General features: G+C 44.4%; 1 protein-coding gene across 1 annotated transcript in view; it reads left to right on the top strand.

The window, feature by feature from the left end:
* Positions 1-4,967: 4,967 nt before the first annotated feature.
* LOC104407837 (arf-GAP with GTPase, ANK repeat and PH domain-containing protein 1-like) overlaps positions 4,968-17,453 on the top strand; it is a gene marked incomplete at both ends in the record, with an annotated part of 89,858 nt that continues 77,372 nt past the window's right edge. The window contains 2 exons of the mRNA XM_010017221.1: positions 4,968-5,123; positions 9,898-9,990. Of these exons, the coding sequence (XP_010015523.1) occupies positions 4,968-5,123; positions 9,898-9,990 (249 nt within the window). The remainder of the gene's footprint in view (positions 5,124-9,897; positions 9,991-17,453) is intronic.

Below are 17,453 nucleotides of genomic sequence, written 5' to 3'. Positions count from 1 at the left end.
TATATATATATATATATATGTGTGTATATATTCCCCTTCATTCATGTGCAGTACACAAGTACATCTGGAAGTCCATTCTCCAGGACTCCAGTGGCAACACTCATTTGTTTGTCTACTTTTACTTCCCTTCTTCATCTTCACAGGACCACAGTAAGGTGCTTCTGTTAGTTTTGGTTAAGCCCATTGATTCCTTGTTCTTTCTAAAGTCTCTTAAACTTCAAATTCAGACTTGGGTCTTCTCTCAGATTTTGCCAGTTTCTAACTCAGTTGTGCCACTGTTATTGCCATCTATTGTCACATCTTTGGCTAATTACATGTTCTTAGTGATCTCACTGAGAACACTTCTTTGAATATGTCAGTTTCTCTTCAGTTTTCTTCACATTCTCTTGGTGCTTTTTGATCTGTCTGCTTTCCTCTTCCCTGATGTTACACTCACAGAATCCCAGCCTGGTTTGTGTTGGAAAGGACCTTAAAGCTCCTCCAGCTCCAACCCCTGCCCCGGGCAGGGACACCTTCCACTAGAGCAGGTTGCTCCAAGCCCCTGTGTCCAACCTGGCCTTGAACACTGCCAGGGATGGGGCAGCCACGGCTTCTCTGGGCAATCTCATTCCAGGCTTTAATACTTTCATTGGCAGTGACTGCCTTTGAGGTAGCTGCATTGAATGGACCTACTTGGTCAAGTTATGCCGGGTTGATAGCTTCATCTGAGTTATTCTTGGCTGGTAACAACACAGTCCGCTAAGTTCGAGCTTGCTGCCATGACCTTGAGGTGTTTTACAGCATCTATCTATGTGACAACAAAGCTAGAAGCCTGTCTAGATACCCAAGTTATACACATTTCTGTAACTGGTGTACTGGCCATTCACACAAGGTACGTTCTAGAAATAACATCTCCCTGAAATGAAAGGCCTTCAGGGGTTTCGCTGTGGGTGCGCTGAAGTTCACTGACCATCACCAGGCTCCGTATCTTCCTAGCAGGAAGGAAAGACAAGGTTGTTCTGTGTATGTCCACAAGCCAAACAAGTTTGAGAGTGGACATGCTGCCTTAATGAGGACGGGACAGTCTGTCACCCCAGAAAAGCAAACAAGGATGTATCTCTGAATGGTTGTACCGAGGCTGATAGTTTCCTTCCCTAGAGTCATTAGTGACCTCTGTCCTTCTTGCCATGGCTCTGGTTAGAGCAGTGGCTCCAAAATGGCCCTTTCTGCTGACATCTCAGGTATGTCCAAAACTTGAGAGCAGCTCAATGGAAAGACTTGTTTGAGAAGGTAACATTAAGCTGTGTAATGTCCCAGTGGGTATTTGAGTGCTTATTTCATTGCTTTTGACTGCCACCAAGTTGACCAGTTTGTCTGCAGTCAGGGTTTGTATTAGATTCATGTTGGATTACAGGTGCTGTAGGGAAGATTGTTCTTCAGATGCACTGCCTTGATATTTATGAACTGAGACAAACATTAATTTCTGTGAATTATAGTTATTGCCACGTGTCCTAAATCCTGTACTTCACTCCAGTGAACTTCTCATTAAGCACTTGCATACCAATGGCAGGAACCTGATCTCTACAATCTTAACATGGCAAGGTCCTGAGACTTGCTGCAAGCAACCAACCTGACACACACCACTCACCACCTTTTGTTTCCTTCAGCAGTGCATTAAGCTCAGATGTTACCAAGAATATCTTGTCTGGTTGCATTTGGTACTACTCTTGTCTGTGCAGGCTGTATTTTGGAAGTCATGCCTGAGCTCTTTCTTGTCAAACCTATTCTCTCTACGGAGGTGTTTCAGAGCACCCACATGGTTTTATACCTTTGCTAATTTTTGGCACCTTCAATAGGAGTTGGAGCTTGTTGGTTACTGGTAGCTGTGCTTTTCTTCTCTGGAGACCTTGACCTTTTCCACTTGTAAATCCTTTCTTTAAATAGATGGTATTTTTTGTCCAGCCAGTGATTCCATACAGCCTATTTTGAAACTAAAGAAGTTGAAAATCCAGTGGAGTTAGTATGTGTGAAAAGAAATAACTGCCCACGGGACTCCTTTCGTGTGCTAAAAGGTGTCTCTGTAGAAATACTTGGCTTTGGGGACTAGAACGCCCAACATATGTGTGGTTTCCTTTAGGAGTTACTCATTCCTGGAAAATACATCACTTACAAATCCAGAAGAAAGTGTCTCATGTCAAGAAGTCTAAAATGATGCTCTAAAATGATGAAAGATGGAAAAGGTAGAATTTGAGGGAATCCTTTTTGTGCTGTACGTGGGAAGCTTTTGGTGCATAGTTATCACCCGGATCAATATTATGGGACAGAACAGAGCTGTACCCTTCTATGTTTCAACAGCTTGTGGTTCAAATCCTGTCGTCAGTGTCCATCTGAATCTTCTTGCTTTGTTCCTCTCCTTTCTGTAAAACAGGCTTCTTCTAAGTGTTTTGAGGCATAACCCTGTCGTGCTCTTTCTTTTCTCCACCACCTTCATCATTTAGTGTCACCTCCTTGGGTGAGCCTTGCAGCTGCATAGTTTAATCTTAAATGTGCTCCGTGCCTTTTCCCATTCGTGGTTTCTTCCTTAGATTTCCTTCTCCCTCATTTTCCCCACCCCGGTTTGGTTCAGCCATGGCAGAGTGGGCACACTAAGTTCTCACCATTCTAGTCTGAAAGCCATTCTTTGACATCAACATCTCTGGTTCCTAATGCTGTTTTACAGTAGTAAAACATGAGTTTCCAGATGTTCTCCTCCTACCCCTTCTTTCGTGACCCAACTTTTTAAGGCTTCCACCTCACCCTCCTCATCTCTGACATGGCCAGTGGGTTTAGTACTCATTTTCCAAGTGATTGGCTATTAGAACTTCAGCAAACATCTGGCAATCACTTTGAGGCTCCCAGGTGCATGTTTTGGCATGCCTTTTTTGTGCAAGAGTCTTTCCTGTGGTGGTTTGGAGAGGGCATCTCTGACTTCCACAGAGTCAGTGGGTGTTTCTGCAGGCCCTTCTCTGTTAGGCCACAAGAAATGAAGTTTCTCCATCAAAAAGCTCATTTGCTGTATTCTCAGTCCTATTTTGTCACATGGAAATGGGCTGAGGAACAAGTGGTTGTTTACAGAGAAACAGTGCTTGCAGATGTGGTGTTCCTGTATTTCCATCAGTATTGGTTGGCCCTTGTCTCCTACCTCTTCCTTTTATCCTTTGCTTCTTGAATTTAGAAGTAAAAAAAAAAAAAGGACAATTTGGCAAAGCTGGAGGAATCAGAAGAGGACTTGAAATCATTAATAGAGACTTCAGCTGGACAAAGGGTTGTCTCTTACTTGGTTCTCCTTTAGAGGTTTCATCTTGACTGCTTGCAACTTGAGATTCCGGTCCGTACGCTGACTTCCAAGGTGTGTGTGAGAAGTGAGAAGTCCTGTCATACAGCTGGTGCCTCCCCTGTATGGCAGCTTTGTGCACGTGTAGGACCAGTCAGTGGTGTAGGAGCAATGAGGAAGAGTAGGCATTGGAGTGCTTTCCCTTTTGATCAACTTTACCCACAGAATTCCTACCTACAGCAATTAAGATGAGACCAACAACAGGTTAAGTGTTATCCTCCTCAAGCATCCTGGAAATACCCTCTTACCTTCTTTCCTCACTTCTTTTAGGAGAGTTGGCTGCTCTAAATCTGTTTTTACACCTTTCTGTGTGCATCACAGACCTTTATCTTGCCCCCCCATAAGATACGTGGGGGTTGTTGTCCAGAGCCTTCCCCACTGCTGCTCTTCTGATGAGCTTTTCACCAGCAGCGTTGCAGAACTCTCCTCCTTTGCCCTGCACCAGTCCCCCATCAGCATGTACATTATATCATAGAATCATACAACCACAGACTGGTTTGGGTTGAAGGGACCTTAAAGCTCCTCCAGCTCCAACCCCTGCCCCGGGCAGGGACACCTTCCACTAGAGCAGGTTGCTCCAAGCCCCTGTGTCCAACCTGCCCTTGAACACTGCCAGGGATGGGGCAGCCACAGCTTCTCTGGGCACCCTGTGCCAGCGCCTCAGCACCCTCACAGGGAAGAGCTTCTGCCTTAGATCCAACCTGACCTCCCCCTGTTTGAACCCATCACCCCTTGTGCTGTCGCTCCCCCTACATCCTCAAAGGGTATACTTCTATCCATAGGGAAGAAACCTCAAACTCTGTCATTTTGCCTTTCCAGACTACTTCCATATTCTTTTTAATTATGCTTTAGTACTCATTTATGTTATGTGTAGTAGTAATTAAATACAACAACAAAGTGACTTTGTTGTTCTTCACCTTTTGGTTCTTTTCATTCTGTCCAGTCTCCTCACCTTCCTGCTATTAGTGACTCCCTGCCTCAGTTCATTCGTTGCTTTATGGGCTAAGTGGTTTCTTTCTTTCAAGACTATGATGTAACTTTACAGTTCTGGCTACTTGGAATAAATTGGAATGTCTTCCTTTCAAGTTGTGGATCTCTGTACCAATGGCTTCAGCAAATGGGTTGGGAACCTATCTCTCCCTGTAGTCGCCATGTTACGACATTGAATTAACTTCAGTGAATGGATGTCTCCAGATTAGGATCAAGCCCAGCTATGCAGTTCTATGGCACTAAATGCTTTTTACTTAGGTTTGGGGCAGAATTGGGGATTTTAAAGTAGAAAAGCAGAATTTACAGACTTTCCCCGATGTTTTGCTTACTCATATACTAATAAACCAAATGAAAGGGTTTCTATCCAGCTGGGTTGTATTGTGTAGGATGAAACCCTCCATTCCATAGCAGCAGAACTAGCTGTGTTCTCAAAAAGTAATGGCAAGGAAAATATTGAAAGGGCTCAGAATAGGAATGTGTGGAAAAGTGGCAGTAGAGCAGTCCCACTGCGCTCCTGAGCCTAGGCTGCTGTTCCGTGTGTCAGGACTTAAGTAAGGTACAGCTGGGGATTGTAACTTCTTGAAAGCAGCATATCACTGTTTAAAACTAACTTTAATCCTTGCAGACCAGTAATGGAGGAGGGAGTTTAAGTGATTATTCCTCCTCTGTCCCATCAACTCCAAGCACCAGCCAGAAGGAGCTACGGATTGATGTTCCTCCCACTGCCAACACACCAACTCCTGTCCGTAAACAGTCCAAGCGCCGATCCAACCTCTTCACGGTGAGTGAGCCAAGGAAGAGACTGTTGCTGTATTATACATAGTGCTCTGTGGTGGTGGCCTGAACTTCAACCCTGTGGAATTGAGGTGGTCTAATCCAGAGAGGAGTGTGGGGATGAATCTGCAGGCTCAAAAGCATCTTAGAATTAGCACGGGGTGGTTCTGTTTGAGGACTTGAACAGAAGCTAACTAAAACAAAGTTATCCTATTGGGAATTGCAGTAAAACAAGTGAATCTACAGTTGAGTTCTGAAGCCTTTGTCTGACTTTAATTCTCAGACCTGTCTAGATTCCCTGGTTTGGCAGCCATCAAAGACCTCTGCTCCCCAGTCCTGCCCTTATGCTGCTGACTCAGGGCTCCCTTGTGAGGTCTCCTGTGTTTGTAGAGAAGTCTCCAGGTTTTCCATGGGAGTACCATGCTGTCCCACAAAGTAACTACCCCGTGCTATTTGTATTACTCTACAGTGTCAACTCACTTTTATTTTCCGGGGGTAAGAGAGATGATGGAGATTTTTTCTTCCCAAGCCATCTGTTTCTTTGCTTCATTCAGAGGCAGAAAAAATGTACTAAATAGGAAGCTTGAGTGGTCCGATATAATAAGCCTTTGTTATGCGTAAGTAGTTTGGGAGATGATAATGAAGCCTTGAGTGATGATTTCCTCAGTTTAGCAGTCTTGCTGAAAGCCTTGGGATTGTATCCCGTGTGTAACTGGGGTTTTGTAAGCAGGTTTCTGACACTTCACATGTTTTATAGCAAACACAGAATTCCTGTGGGCTCACCTGAAGCCCTGTGGTGGTTGTAGCTACGTGTTGGTTGCGTTCAGAAAGCCACGGCCTCCTTATCATCGTAAAGAGTTTATGGGGGTTTATTCCAAAGGCGATGTCACGTTTGCTTCCCAAAGCTAGCTTGCTCCGTGGTTGTATCCAGGGAACCACAGACAAAACCAGGAAAACCGTTTCCTTGTACTCTAAACAAAATCTGACCTCTCGGCCTTCAGCAGGGAGAAAGTTTTGTCCTCATTTTGGAGCGCTGAGTGGCACAGCATGGAGCCCCAGTGATCCTATTTCATGTGTCCATCCCCACAGTGATATTTTGATTTCAAATGAGATCTTTTAAACTCCTACAAAGGAATGCAAACCACACGTTTGTCTCGAGGTGCAAATGTCTAGATGCAAAGCAATAAAAGAGGCAAAAATGAGCAGCGTGTGGAAAAGCATCCCATTTTGATGCTAGTTCTATAGGAATCGTGTGGATTTCCTGCTGTTGGTGAGAATACTCGCTGCTGATGGGGCATACTTAGGAGTTACTAACCCCACTAGATGTCAGTATCAGCCCGGAAACTGCCAGCAGAGTCATACCTCTGGGAATCCAGCCGTGATGCTCCAGCCAGCATCCGGCAAAAGCATTCGCCGACCGAGCCTGGTCTGAAGGATGCATATAATGCTCCAAGGGCTGTATGGATGTTGTTGACCTTTGGGAAACAGGGGATGTTTTACACTGGAGTAAGTGTAAATGTGAGAAAGTGAATGGAGAAAAAAATAACACCTATCTGCAGCAAAGGTTTGAGAAGATGAGGAACTCGGCTGCTTCTGCTATGAATAAATAGGCTACAGCTCTGGCTTCTGATAATTAATAGCACAGTGAGAAACAAATTTACTACAATGGGAGGATGTTGATCGTTGTCTTAATGTCTCATAACCAGGGGGAATTTGGGGGGAAACATGTCCTGTGGAAAGAGATCTGGTAATTGGACTTCTCAGAATTAGTTCTGTCTTTTAAGACCTGGGCATACTGAATGCTGTGTAATGACTTGCCCTGTAATCCACGTCCTGACGTAGTTAACACTGGCCCTGCTGTACCCCAGGTTTCATGCCATATCAGCCAAGTTATGACCCGCAATCCTTTAATTGAATGAAGAGATGACCAGCATTTTCTGTCTAGCTATGAACAGTGTGTCATCAAAATACTTCAGTGTTTAGCTCTGGGTTTCTTGCTGTGCTTCTTTCCGAGCCTGTTACTTATGCCTTTCTCACTTCCAGAGGCAAATCTATTTCTGTTTAATTGCAAATTACCCCTTGTGATCTAGCATAGGTAGTTTCCTACATGAAGACCTTTTAGTGTTGGAAGAAAATTGGCTGAAGTAGAAAACAGATCTGATTTTTTTTTTAATCAGTTGCAGCTTTGAAGTGGGAATAGGCTTGAGAATTTGCAGCATGGTCATGTTTAAGTGCATTAAATGCAGTATCTGATCCTTCTGACTTTGAATATCAGTATTTGCTGTAGAGCTATTGATGCAATAGCTGACTTTGTAGTTAGGTGATAAAATAGCTCGAATATTAGCAGAAGGGTGAATGTCTTCTGTTTTGTGCAGTGTAGTAACACGGACAGCTAAATAATAGTGTCTAGCACAGGGGACATGTGCATGAGGTCCACTTCAGCAAAGAGCTGATTGTAACCCTGTGAACAGTCCAGTGTGGGGTGAATGAACCTGTGATACTGTTAAGAGCATCTCCTTTCCCATATTCAATATTACCTGTCTTACATCAGTGTGAAATATGAGCATGACTTGTAAAGAAGTTCAGATGAACTCTCTGTCTCGGTTTCCACTAGTAGAGATTGGTTTCCTCGCCTCTGGGTCTCTCAGGACTGGATTCTGTATCCCTCTGGGACTGAATCTTATTCCCCAGACGTAACTTGGGTAAGATGTTATGTTTTCAGTCTGTGTATGACTTCTAGTGCAAAGGGGAAATGAGTCAGATTATATTCATGCAGATGTTTGGGTTTTTTTGGGCTTGAATGAAGTTTTAAATGAAACTACTTAATGTGTAGATGTGACATCAGAAAAAGTCCTAGCTAATGTTGGTCCAGTATGGTTCAGAGGCTGTTTTTTTCTATGCTATAGGATGTAAGATGCATTGTGTGTGTCATAGGTACAAAAGCATAAAAGATGGGAACGTATCTCTATTTAAGTGCACAATTTATCTTTGTAAATAGTGGAACCAGCTAAGAGTTTCCCCTTGAAAATGTGATTGCAAGCAGCTAGAACAGAACTTACCTAATAAATTCCTACATTTCTCTACTTCTGGCATTTGGCAGTGGTTTGCATATAGGTATTTCCCTTCTATGTGCAATGGTTATTTCGGGACGCAGTTACTTGTGTGGAATGGAAGACGTGATGATTTAAACCTAAACATGAAGAAGAGTGCGTGGATCTTGAGCTTGTTTTTCAGAGGCAGGATCCTTTCTGGTAAAAAGCCAAATAGGAAAAAAAAGAAACATTCAGGTTGACAACTTCCCTCCCAAGGATTTGGTACCTTCAGTGAGTTTCTTTAAGATGTCACTGACGGGCGCTTTGCGCCATTGATGCATTGTTTTACCTCTTATTATTGGGAAGTGGCACTTTCAGATTCAGAAATCTGGCTTGAAGGACGAGGAACAATAGTTATCCTGAACACTGGATTTCACCCCTCCCACTTGTTTTGCTTTCTTTCATTTATTCTTTGTTTAATTCCCCAGCACGTCATTCCATAGCCCCGAACCATAGTAACTAGTGATAGGAGCCTGTTCCCGGCAGAGCAGGGAAAGCAGCACGGGATCCCTGCTGGGTAAATGTGTTGCTTAGAATGGTGCTTCTTAAAGTCCTCCTTCATGGGTTTTCTCCCTCCCCTTCCCTCCTCTCGTGCCCGAAGGCAACTGCTTTAGGGATTTTCTTTTTCTTCCTTGCACCCCTTCATATAATATGGCAAATGGGTATTAGTTATCCCCAGTCCTTGCTGTTCTCCCGATTTCAGTGCTTTTCAAACCTCTTTTTCCACTGAATAGGAAAAGCGGGATCTTGCGTCTCCCTGATTTTCATTAACTTCCCATTATGGTACTGGACATCACAAATGTACTCCTTTCATATATCATCTCTGATTTGAAAAGCACATGAAAATGTTTTCCCATTTTCAATATTGTGTGAGTAATGTTCCTATTGAAAAGTAATGGAGTGAAGTTGTCACTTGTCAGTTCAGTTATTAAGGAGGATGACTCTCGGGTCTTCTTTTTGTAATAAAGTAAATCTGTCAAATTCATTATGCTCGTGCGTTCTTTCACGATATCAGACTGGAATCTGAATCACACCTTAACCTTCCCATCTAACTTTATAGATGAAGTAAGCACCGTGACCTTATTCCTAGGGCAATTGTAGCGTTACACATAGCCAAGATCGGGCAATTCGAGCTTTAAACATTGGTTACATTTCCCTCATGCTGATGTTTCTTCATTGCGTTCAGGTAACTTTTTGTCAGCATCAGTCACTCCCTTTTCTTGCAATTCCAACTTTCTGACCATCCAAAAGTAGACGAAAATAACAAGTTAAAGTCTGTATGATCAAAACCAGCATCGTAAAAGTCGCATTTCTAAAACCCACGCGGATGCAAGTTAAATGTATGCACGTATGTATCGCCTGTTTTAATGAGAAGCTGGCACCTTCATTCCTCTTTGGAGCTGTGATTGGAAACTTCAGAAACACGTCCTCTGATCTGCGGGATCTTCAGGCAGTGAGAGCTGTTTAAACCCAAACGCCATTTCAAACTAGCGCACGGGTGAACATGACAGGCAGATTTCAGCATTCGGTTGTGTACTTCTGCAGGTTCTAACTCGTGGCCTTTGGGACTCTATTTATGTGGCAAAATACTTCCTTTTTTAATTGCTTAAAAAAAAGGTGTGTGGGGGGGAAGTGTCCTCTATGAAGTGCTGCATTTAATGGAGCATAAACTTTCTTTTCGCTCTACAGTCTCGGAAAGGGAGTGACCCAGACAAAGAGAAGAAGGTCCTGGAGAGCAGAACAGACAGCATCGGAAGCGGTCGCGCAATCCCAATTAAACAGGTAATGCTGAAATACTGCTTTTTTTATTTCCTCTTTATTTTTTTTCCCCCTGCTTTCCATAGTTGGAGACACACCTCGGGTCTTAAACACTCTGATGGCGGCCCGTGCGCCAAGACGTGTTTGATGTGCTCCGGTGATGAATGTGGAAGTCACTCACTTGACATCAATTAGGAGAGGTTCCTATGTGTATTAAAATAGGATCATTAGAATAAGAAGAGGGAAAATGTGACAACAGGCCTAATGAAGTGCAGTCTGCCGGCCTGCATATGGAGCGGGTTTCTAGGCTGTGCTGGCTTCAAAGCGGCCTTTGTAGAGGGGGCTTTGATTGGGCTGTGCGCTGCCAGTCGGCAGGGTAAATCAGATCGCTCTACAAGAGCCCCTTGTGATCGCAGAAATAGCCTGATGTGGCCCTAATTTGCTACTGCAGACGGACATCTGAACACAGTTTCAGGCTGGTTTGTAACAACGAGGCAATTAGTTGTGATAATCAGAGCCGGTGTGTCAGCTGTGTGCTCTTGTTTGTAATTTGCTAATGAAGGAATTGTAACTTTGATTAGGTTCAGTTTCATTTAGACCTTATTATATAAGAGAACGTTTACAGCTGTAATGTGTGGCCTTAATTAAACTTCCTCATTACACAACAGGACTTGAATTCAAGGATTTGTTTTGGTCTGCTTTACTAGCCTGGATGCACTTTCATTAGCCCGGAAACTCAATGCTAAATTGGAGTTGTGAACACTCCTTTGAAAGGCAAAAGCAACGCCGGCATCTGACGTGAAGGGTTGGGGTGAATGAGATCATTTTCTTTCTCAAATCAGATTACACTGAAATCACACGGTTTAGAACACGTTTGGATAGGGTGCTTCACAAACAGCTTCTGTGACAGCGTTTGCAAGTATTTACTTTCATGTGAGTTACTTTGCTGGAGACAGCAAAAGTGCTGAGGGACGGGAGCTTATTTTCTTCTCACATGGTTGTTTCCCATTTCCTTTGGTGGCTTTCTTACCCTTCAGAGGGCCATTTGCCTCTTCTTCAGCCCATACTTCATCTTGCCAGGTAGCCCTCGGTCTCCTGTTTCTGCGTTTTGGGGTTTTATTTCTTTTGGGGGGTGAGGGAGAGACCTGTTTGCAGTGATTTTCCTTATTAAAGGCAGTTAAAAAGACCTTTAGGGACCATTAGGCAGCAAAAGTGCTGTCGTGCTTCTGAATCTCTAGTAGGCAAATTTTAATCAAACACACTGCAATTGAGCAGAGCAGTTTGAAAGCAGAACAGCTCAGTATTTGGCTCTGCATTCAGGGGAGGAGATTCCAGGCATTTAAAACAGGCTACAGGGTTTTTTTGCACAGCTTTTGTATGGTATGAGATGGGTTAGACCGGCTGGAACTCTGTTGGGTAATGGTAATTAACCAAAAGTGTCTGTGAATGCAGCTGAGAATGAAAAACTGAGGATTACACTTGTCAATATTTATTCAAGGCATCCATGCTGTTCTTTTCTGAAATGCTGTTGTATGAAATTAATCTGATTAAATATGCACTTGCTGGAAGATTATTGTAAGAGAAGCATTTAAAGTGTGATTGCACTACACCACGTTGTAACGAAATACCCGTTCCAGTCTCCTCACTGTCTGTATTGAAAAATTCCCCCTGCAGCATCTACTTGGTGGGCTTTTTGTTATTATTCCCAATTCTGGTGAGTGCATTTTGTCACAGACAAGGAATTAGCAGCAAATATTTGAGCAGGTCTGAGGTCAGCAGATACATCCTCTTCGTCAAGACTTTGAACGGTGCTAGGGGAGGGTGAAGGGTACTCAGTGCCATAGTGGGGCTGCTCTCAGTGGTGTTTCCCATCGTACTTATACCTCAAGAGAAAGGATTTTGGAGTTCACAGGTTTTCTACCTTGTGAGCAGTCTTCAGGGAGACCTTAGAGCAGCTCCAGTACGTAAAGGGGCTGCAAGAAACCTGGAGAGGGGCTTTGGACAAGGGCCTGCAGGGACAGGCCAAGGGGGAATGGCTCTAACCTGCCAGAGGGGAGATTGAGGTGAGATCTTTTATGTGTTAACTGTGGAAAGGAACTTTTTTGGCCTAAAAATTGTAGGATGTCATGTTACCGTGCTGCTTACAGTGAGAAGCCCCTTCCATCGTGAGATGTTTCTGTGGCAGATGGCCAGGGAATCACAGTCAGGTTGGAAAAGACCATTAAGATCATCAAGTCCAATTGTAAACCTGCACTTGCCCAGTCCACCACTAAACTGTGTCCCTAAGTGCACATCTGCACGTCTTTAAAGTACCTCCAGGGATGGTGACTCCAGCACTGCCCTGGGCAGCCTGTTCCAATGCCTGAGCACCCTTTCAGTGAAGAAATATTTCCTAATATCCAGTCTAAACCTCCCCTGGTGTAGACTGAAGCCATTCTCTCTTATCATGTTTTACTTGGGACACTTGGGAATGAAAAGAGAAACCTGGTTTCAGGAAGTTGAATGCAAGCTGTAGAATCATAGAATCACAGAATGGTTTGGGTTGGAAAGGCCCTTAAGATCATCTAGGTCCAACCCCTGCCATGGGCAGGGACATCTCACACTAAACCATGTCACCCAAGACTCCATCCAACCTGGCCTTGAACACTGCCAGGGATGGAGCAGTCCTTGGGCAATCCATTGCAGCACCTCAGCACCCTCACTGTAAAGAACTTCTTCCTTAGATCTAACCTGAACTTCCTCTGTTTCAGTTTGAACCCATCACTCCTTGTCCTATTGCTCCAGTCCCTGATGAGGAGTCCCTCTCTGGCATCATGATATCATTAAAAGGTTCTTCTTTTTGATCTTTCTGCCAGCCCATTTTCCAGTGTTTGTCCTAATAGCCTGGAAGTCACTTCACTGCCCTACCCCATGCTACTGGGGTCACCTCCAGTTGTGCTAAACATCCTCAGACTTTTTCAAGCTGCTCTTGAGCAAAATGCCTTTGCCAGCTTCATGCACACACTCCTCTACTACGTCTTTGGGACATCTTCGTAAGCATAGAGTGACGAGGCCTATTTACTATCTGTTACGTCAGTACATTGTTTTGTTCTCTGTGGGTTCTTACTCCATGTGCCTGCCAGCAATACTTCATAAGGGCTGCTGGCAAGGGTGTGCTTCTGGTGCAAGGCAGAAGTCCAAGCTCCTACTAGTAGATAAGTGCTTCAGTTGTGTTGGTTGAGCTTATGAGCAGATTTACACTGCCCCTCCCACCCTCCTGAAAAAAGCCCTGAACAAACCCAAAGTTATGGTTGAAGTTCAAATAGAGTGGATTTTGTGTTCTCCGTTGAAAACCATGTCATTACAAAATAGCAACCCAAACCACTCTGTGACATAGGTAGAACTTGCTCCTTCAGAGGTATGCCCATGACGCAAAGCAGTCTGGTCAAGAAGAGTTAATGTTCTTATTCTTTCTGTCCTTTCAAAATGTTAAAAATCACTTCTCACTGCACTGCTAAATACGGTTTTATTGGGCTAATCCATATAAAACAGTTCTGAGAAACCTTCCTCTCCCAGCAGAAACCCAAAAACGTAGGCAGGGAGAGTCAGGCATGTTTTAAACATCTGACTGTTAACTTCTGCCAAAACACCGTTCAGGTGAGTGAAGAGTTTTTCGGGAAGGGCATTTTTCCAGGGAGGTACAAACACCTTCTGTGTGCACAGTGGTATCAGCACACCTGAAATCACTGAATCCCGGACTGGTTTGGGTTGAAGGGACCTTAAAGCTCCTCCAGCTCCAACCCCTGCCCCGGGCAGGGACACCTTCCACTAGAGCAGGTTGCTCCAAGCCCCTGTGTCCAACCTGGCCTTGAACACTGCCAGGGATGGGGCAGCCACAGCTTCTCTGGGCACCCTGTGCCAGCGCCTCAGCACCCTCACAGGGAAGAGCTTCTGCCCAAGAGCTCATCTCAACCTCCCCTCTGGCAGGTTCAAGCCATTCCCCTTGTGCTGTCCCTCCAGGCCCTTGTCCAAAGCCCCTCTCCAGGTTTCTTGTAGCCCATTTTAAGTATATTTAATTTAGGTAACTTTTTAACCTTGCTTAGAGGCTGGCTCTTCTTTTACTCGCTTGTCTTGGAGGTTAAATGATCACTTTCTTCTCCTCCTGTCTGAGATATAACACTGGACTGGAATCGCAGCCTGGCTACTGTACTTCTGGCTTCTCCTTCTCCTTTCACCAAGTCTTCTAGCAGATAATCTGCTATGGAAGTGTTCCCCCTCCCTGCACCCACAGGTCTAATAACTCCCTTTGTGTGTAACGTGTGGTCGGCTCAAACAAATGCTCTTTCCGGGCTGGTCTGTGAAGCACCACAACTTTCCTGTTTTCTTTAGATGCTGCTGGTGACTACTTGAAGTTAATGAAGGATTTCTTCTCGCTGGCTTGTGTTCAGCCAAGCTCTTCTCCAGGTTCCTTGTAGGCCCACGGTGCTTTCAGCATCCTCTGAGCTCTGCAAATGCAATAATCTTCAGGGGAAAAAAAAAGAAGGAAAAAAGCCTCACTTGCTATTTCAATACCTTCTCCTGATCAAATAAAGACAGAAAATGTCTGGAACGGTGTTAGCCCGAAGTTAAAATCAATAGAAAGTTTTGTACTTCTCGGAAAGAGACACTTAAACTAAAAATACTGAAGCTGTCTCCTTTAGCATTGCTAATCCTGCCCTTAAAGCCATCTTAGCATGAATGCCTTAGCCTGGAATATCTACCTCTGTTCAGAACCACTTTCTCTGAACGTGAAGACTTGCTTCTACAGCCTGGGTATTTTGCAGCATGGTTCAGGCTGTTCGGTTTAGGATGACGTGGTTCCATGGAGGGGTTAGGGGTTGTAGCGGCTAGGGAAGAGGACTTTGTTTGCTGCTCTCCTGCCAAAGCTTTATCAGTAGGGCATATTCAAATTAAGAAAAGCACAACAAGAAAAATAAAAGCAAGAAGCTCGGCTCAGCGGTGAGGGGGCTTGTCATGTATTAATTTTTCATTGCTGTGGAGAATTGTACATACATAATCACTTGATTGCAGTGGGAGTTAGTGAGCTCCTATGGTGTCATTTGCATAAATCTTGTTAAGTCAATGGCAGTTAATGAAGTACAAATGAGCCTGGAGAAGGTGACATGCAAATCGTGGGTGGCAGATGGGAGGTCTGGGGTTGGGGTGGCAGCTGTGTGCGCTTTCTTTTATTATTTATTTTCTTCTCCTATCCTCTCCCCATCCTCCCCCCGTTCGAGTGTAAATAAATACATAAGAGCTGGCCTTGACTTTCAGCTTTCAGACCTTCTTCTCTTTGCCATTTGCACTCCATCACAGATGCTGTATGATGATACAGCCCAGCTTCTAACCTTCGCTCTTCTTCTACCAACAACTGGTCAAAATAGATCGTGCCAGGTTGCCTCAGCCCCCTTGGCGTACCCTGGGAGGTGCCACATCTCTTGCGGCCCCAAATTGCTGCATCCTTTAGGAATAGCAAACTGGATTGAAAAGAAACGTTCTCCTGGTTAATGTTAGCTGATGACTTAGTGAAAAACTTGCCATCCATGACTTGTGAAGGTGAACTTCAGAATCCATTCGCCTTTCTCTGATTGCAAAGGGCTGTGTTAATGGAGAGTTGAATGTCTTACTTAGGCTTTACTTATAGGTGGCACTTCAGGTGACCTACTTTGCCTACCAGCTTGGCATATTTAAGTACATTCAAGTAATCTTAATGAAATTAGGTATTTTTATATTTGCTTGTTTTTTCTACTCAGAACTAAAAATGGCAAATGTTTTAGTTCAGGGTTAAGTTTGGGGCTTGTCAGCAAAGGGGTTTGTGCATTCCTGAGACTTCCCTGTTAACTTCCTGTGTTTCTAGCCTAGCTATTACGCTGTCAGTTTTCCATCCTTTCCAAGTGCTCCAGCCTTAGAAGAATAACCGAAGCAATTTGTCCAGAGTGATCCTATTCAGGGAAAAATCTTACTTAGGCTATTTTGATGATGTACATCAGAAAACCAACATCCAAACTTTATTTCATTAAGGTTTTTGCTAGTGAACTCTTCATACATTGACTGTGCACTGCTCCATGGAAAGAGTCTCTGGGAAACTGGGAATTGCTTTATTTCTCAATGATTTTTTTCCATCCTGTTCTCACCTGCATGCTCTGAGATTGCCAATAGCTGCATGGCAGCCCCCGGCCTGAAACCAGAAAGGATTTCAATGTAGTTTGTGTCAAACTTTGGTTTTATTAGACTCAGTCTTAGCAGACACTCCTGGTATGCGTGTCTGGGGACAGGCTTAGCTAGAGAACTCGAACAGCATCCCTCTTGCAGCCTGCCAAACGAATGCTTTGCAGTGGCAGCCTGTGCTGTGGAGGGTGAAAAGAACTGAGAGGTGAGGCAGGATCTTCTGGTACCGACCATTTCCCTTCCTTCTTCTGCACTTACAAGCTTAGGCTGTCCATTTGCATTTCTTCCCTTAGTTCTGATCACTGCATTTCCAGAGTTCATAGAATCATAGGATCCTGGAACAGTTTGAGTTGGAAGGGGACCTTAAAGCTCCTCCAGCTCCAACCCCTGCCCCGGGCAGGGACACCTTCCACTAGAGCAGGTTGCTCCAAGCCCCTGTGTCCAACCTGGCCTTGAACACTGCCAGGGATGGGGCAGCCACAGCTTCTCTGGGTACCCTGTGCCAGCGCCTCAGCACCCTCACAGGGAAGAATTTATTCCTAATGTCTAATCTAAGTGTTCCCTTTGCCAGCTTAAATCCATTCCCCGTTGTCCTATCACTATGCGGCCTTGTAAAAAGTCCCTCTCCAAGTTGTCGTGTTGCAGCCTTTTAGCCCACATAGTTGGGACTGTAACTATCAGTCTTCACTGCTTGATTTCCAGAAGAGGGGTTTTATAGCTTAATTTGGTTTTTAATGGACTTTGCTCCGTTATCTTTCTGACCTTCCATATGCCTACCGCTCTGTGCCACTCGGCCTCCTCCTTTTCAGCTGCCTGCTGATGCAGGTCAGTCCTGTCTCTCCTTGACTAGTGCTTTTTTTCTTCCTAACCTTCTTATCTTGCATTAATCCTTAGCTCTGATTAGTTTATGTGTGCAGTACTGGTTACACATCTCTTGTGTGGGATGACACACAACGTTAGGTTATCTTGGTCCTTCCCACTGAACCAGAAGGAACGCTGTACCTGAACTGTATTTTCCCCTAACATACCCAGGGCTGTCTGTGCAGCTGCTAGAGCATTGCAGCAAGTATGGCACTGTCTTGGAAAGGGGTTTTGAGAAGTGATTTTCTGCCACATCTAGTCAGTCAAAGTGATGTCCTTAGTCATCCTCGGTAGCAGAAGAGCCCTGGAATGCTTCAGGCAAGTGTCAGAGCCGAGACTCGCCATCGTCATAAACAATAAATGCTTTTTGCAGCAGGTTTCCTGAATGTAAATGTTTACTTTGAGTCTACCAAAAGAGAGAACAAATAGGCAACCATCCT

This window comes from Nestor notabilis, unplaced genomic scaffold, assembly GCF_000696875.1.
Source record: "Nestor notabilis isolate BGI_N333 unplaced genomic scaffold, ASM69687v1 scaffold3586, whole genome shotgun sequence".
NCBI lineage: Eukaryota > Metazoa > Chordata > Aves > Psittaciformes > Psittacidae > Nestor > Nestor notabilis.
This window is presented reverse-complemented; position numbering and strand designations above follow the sequence as displayed.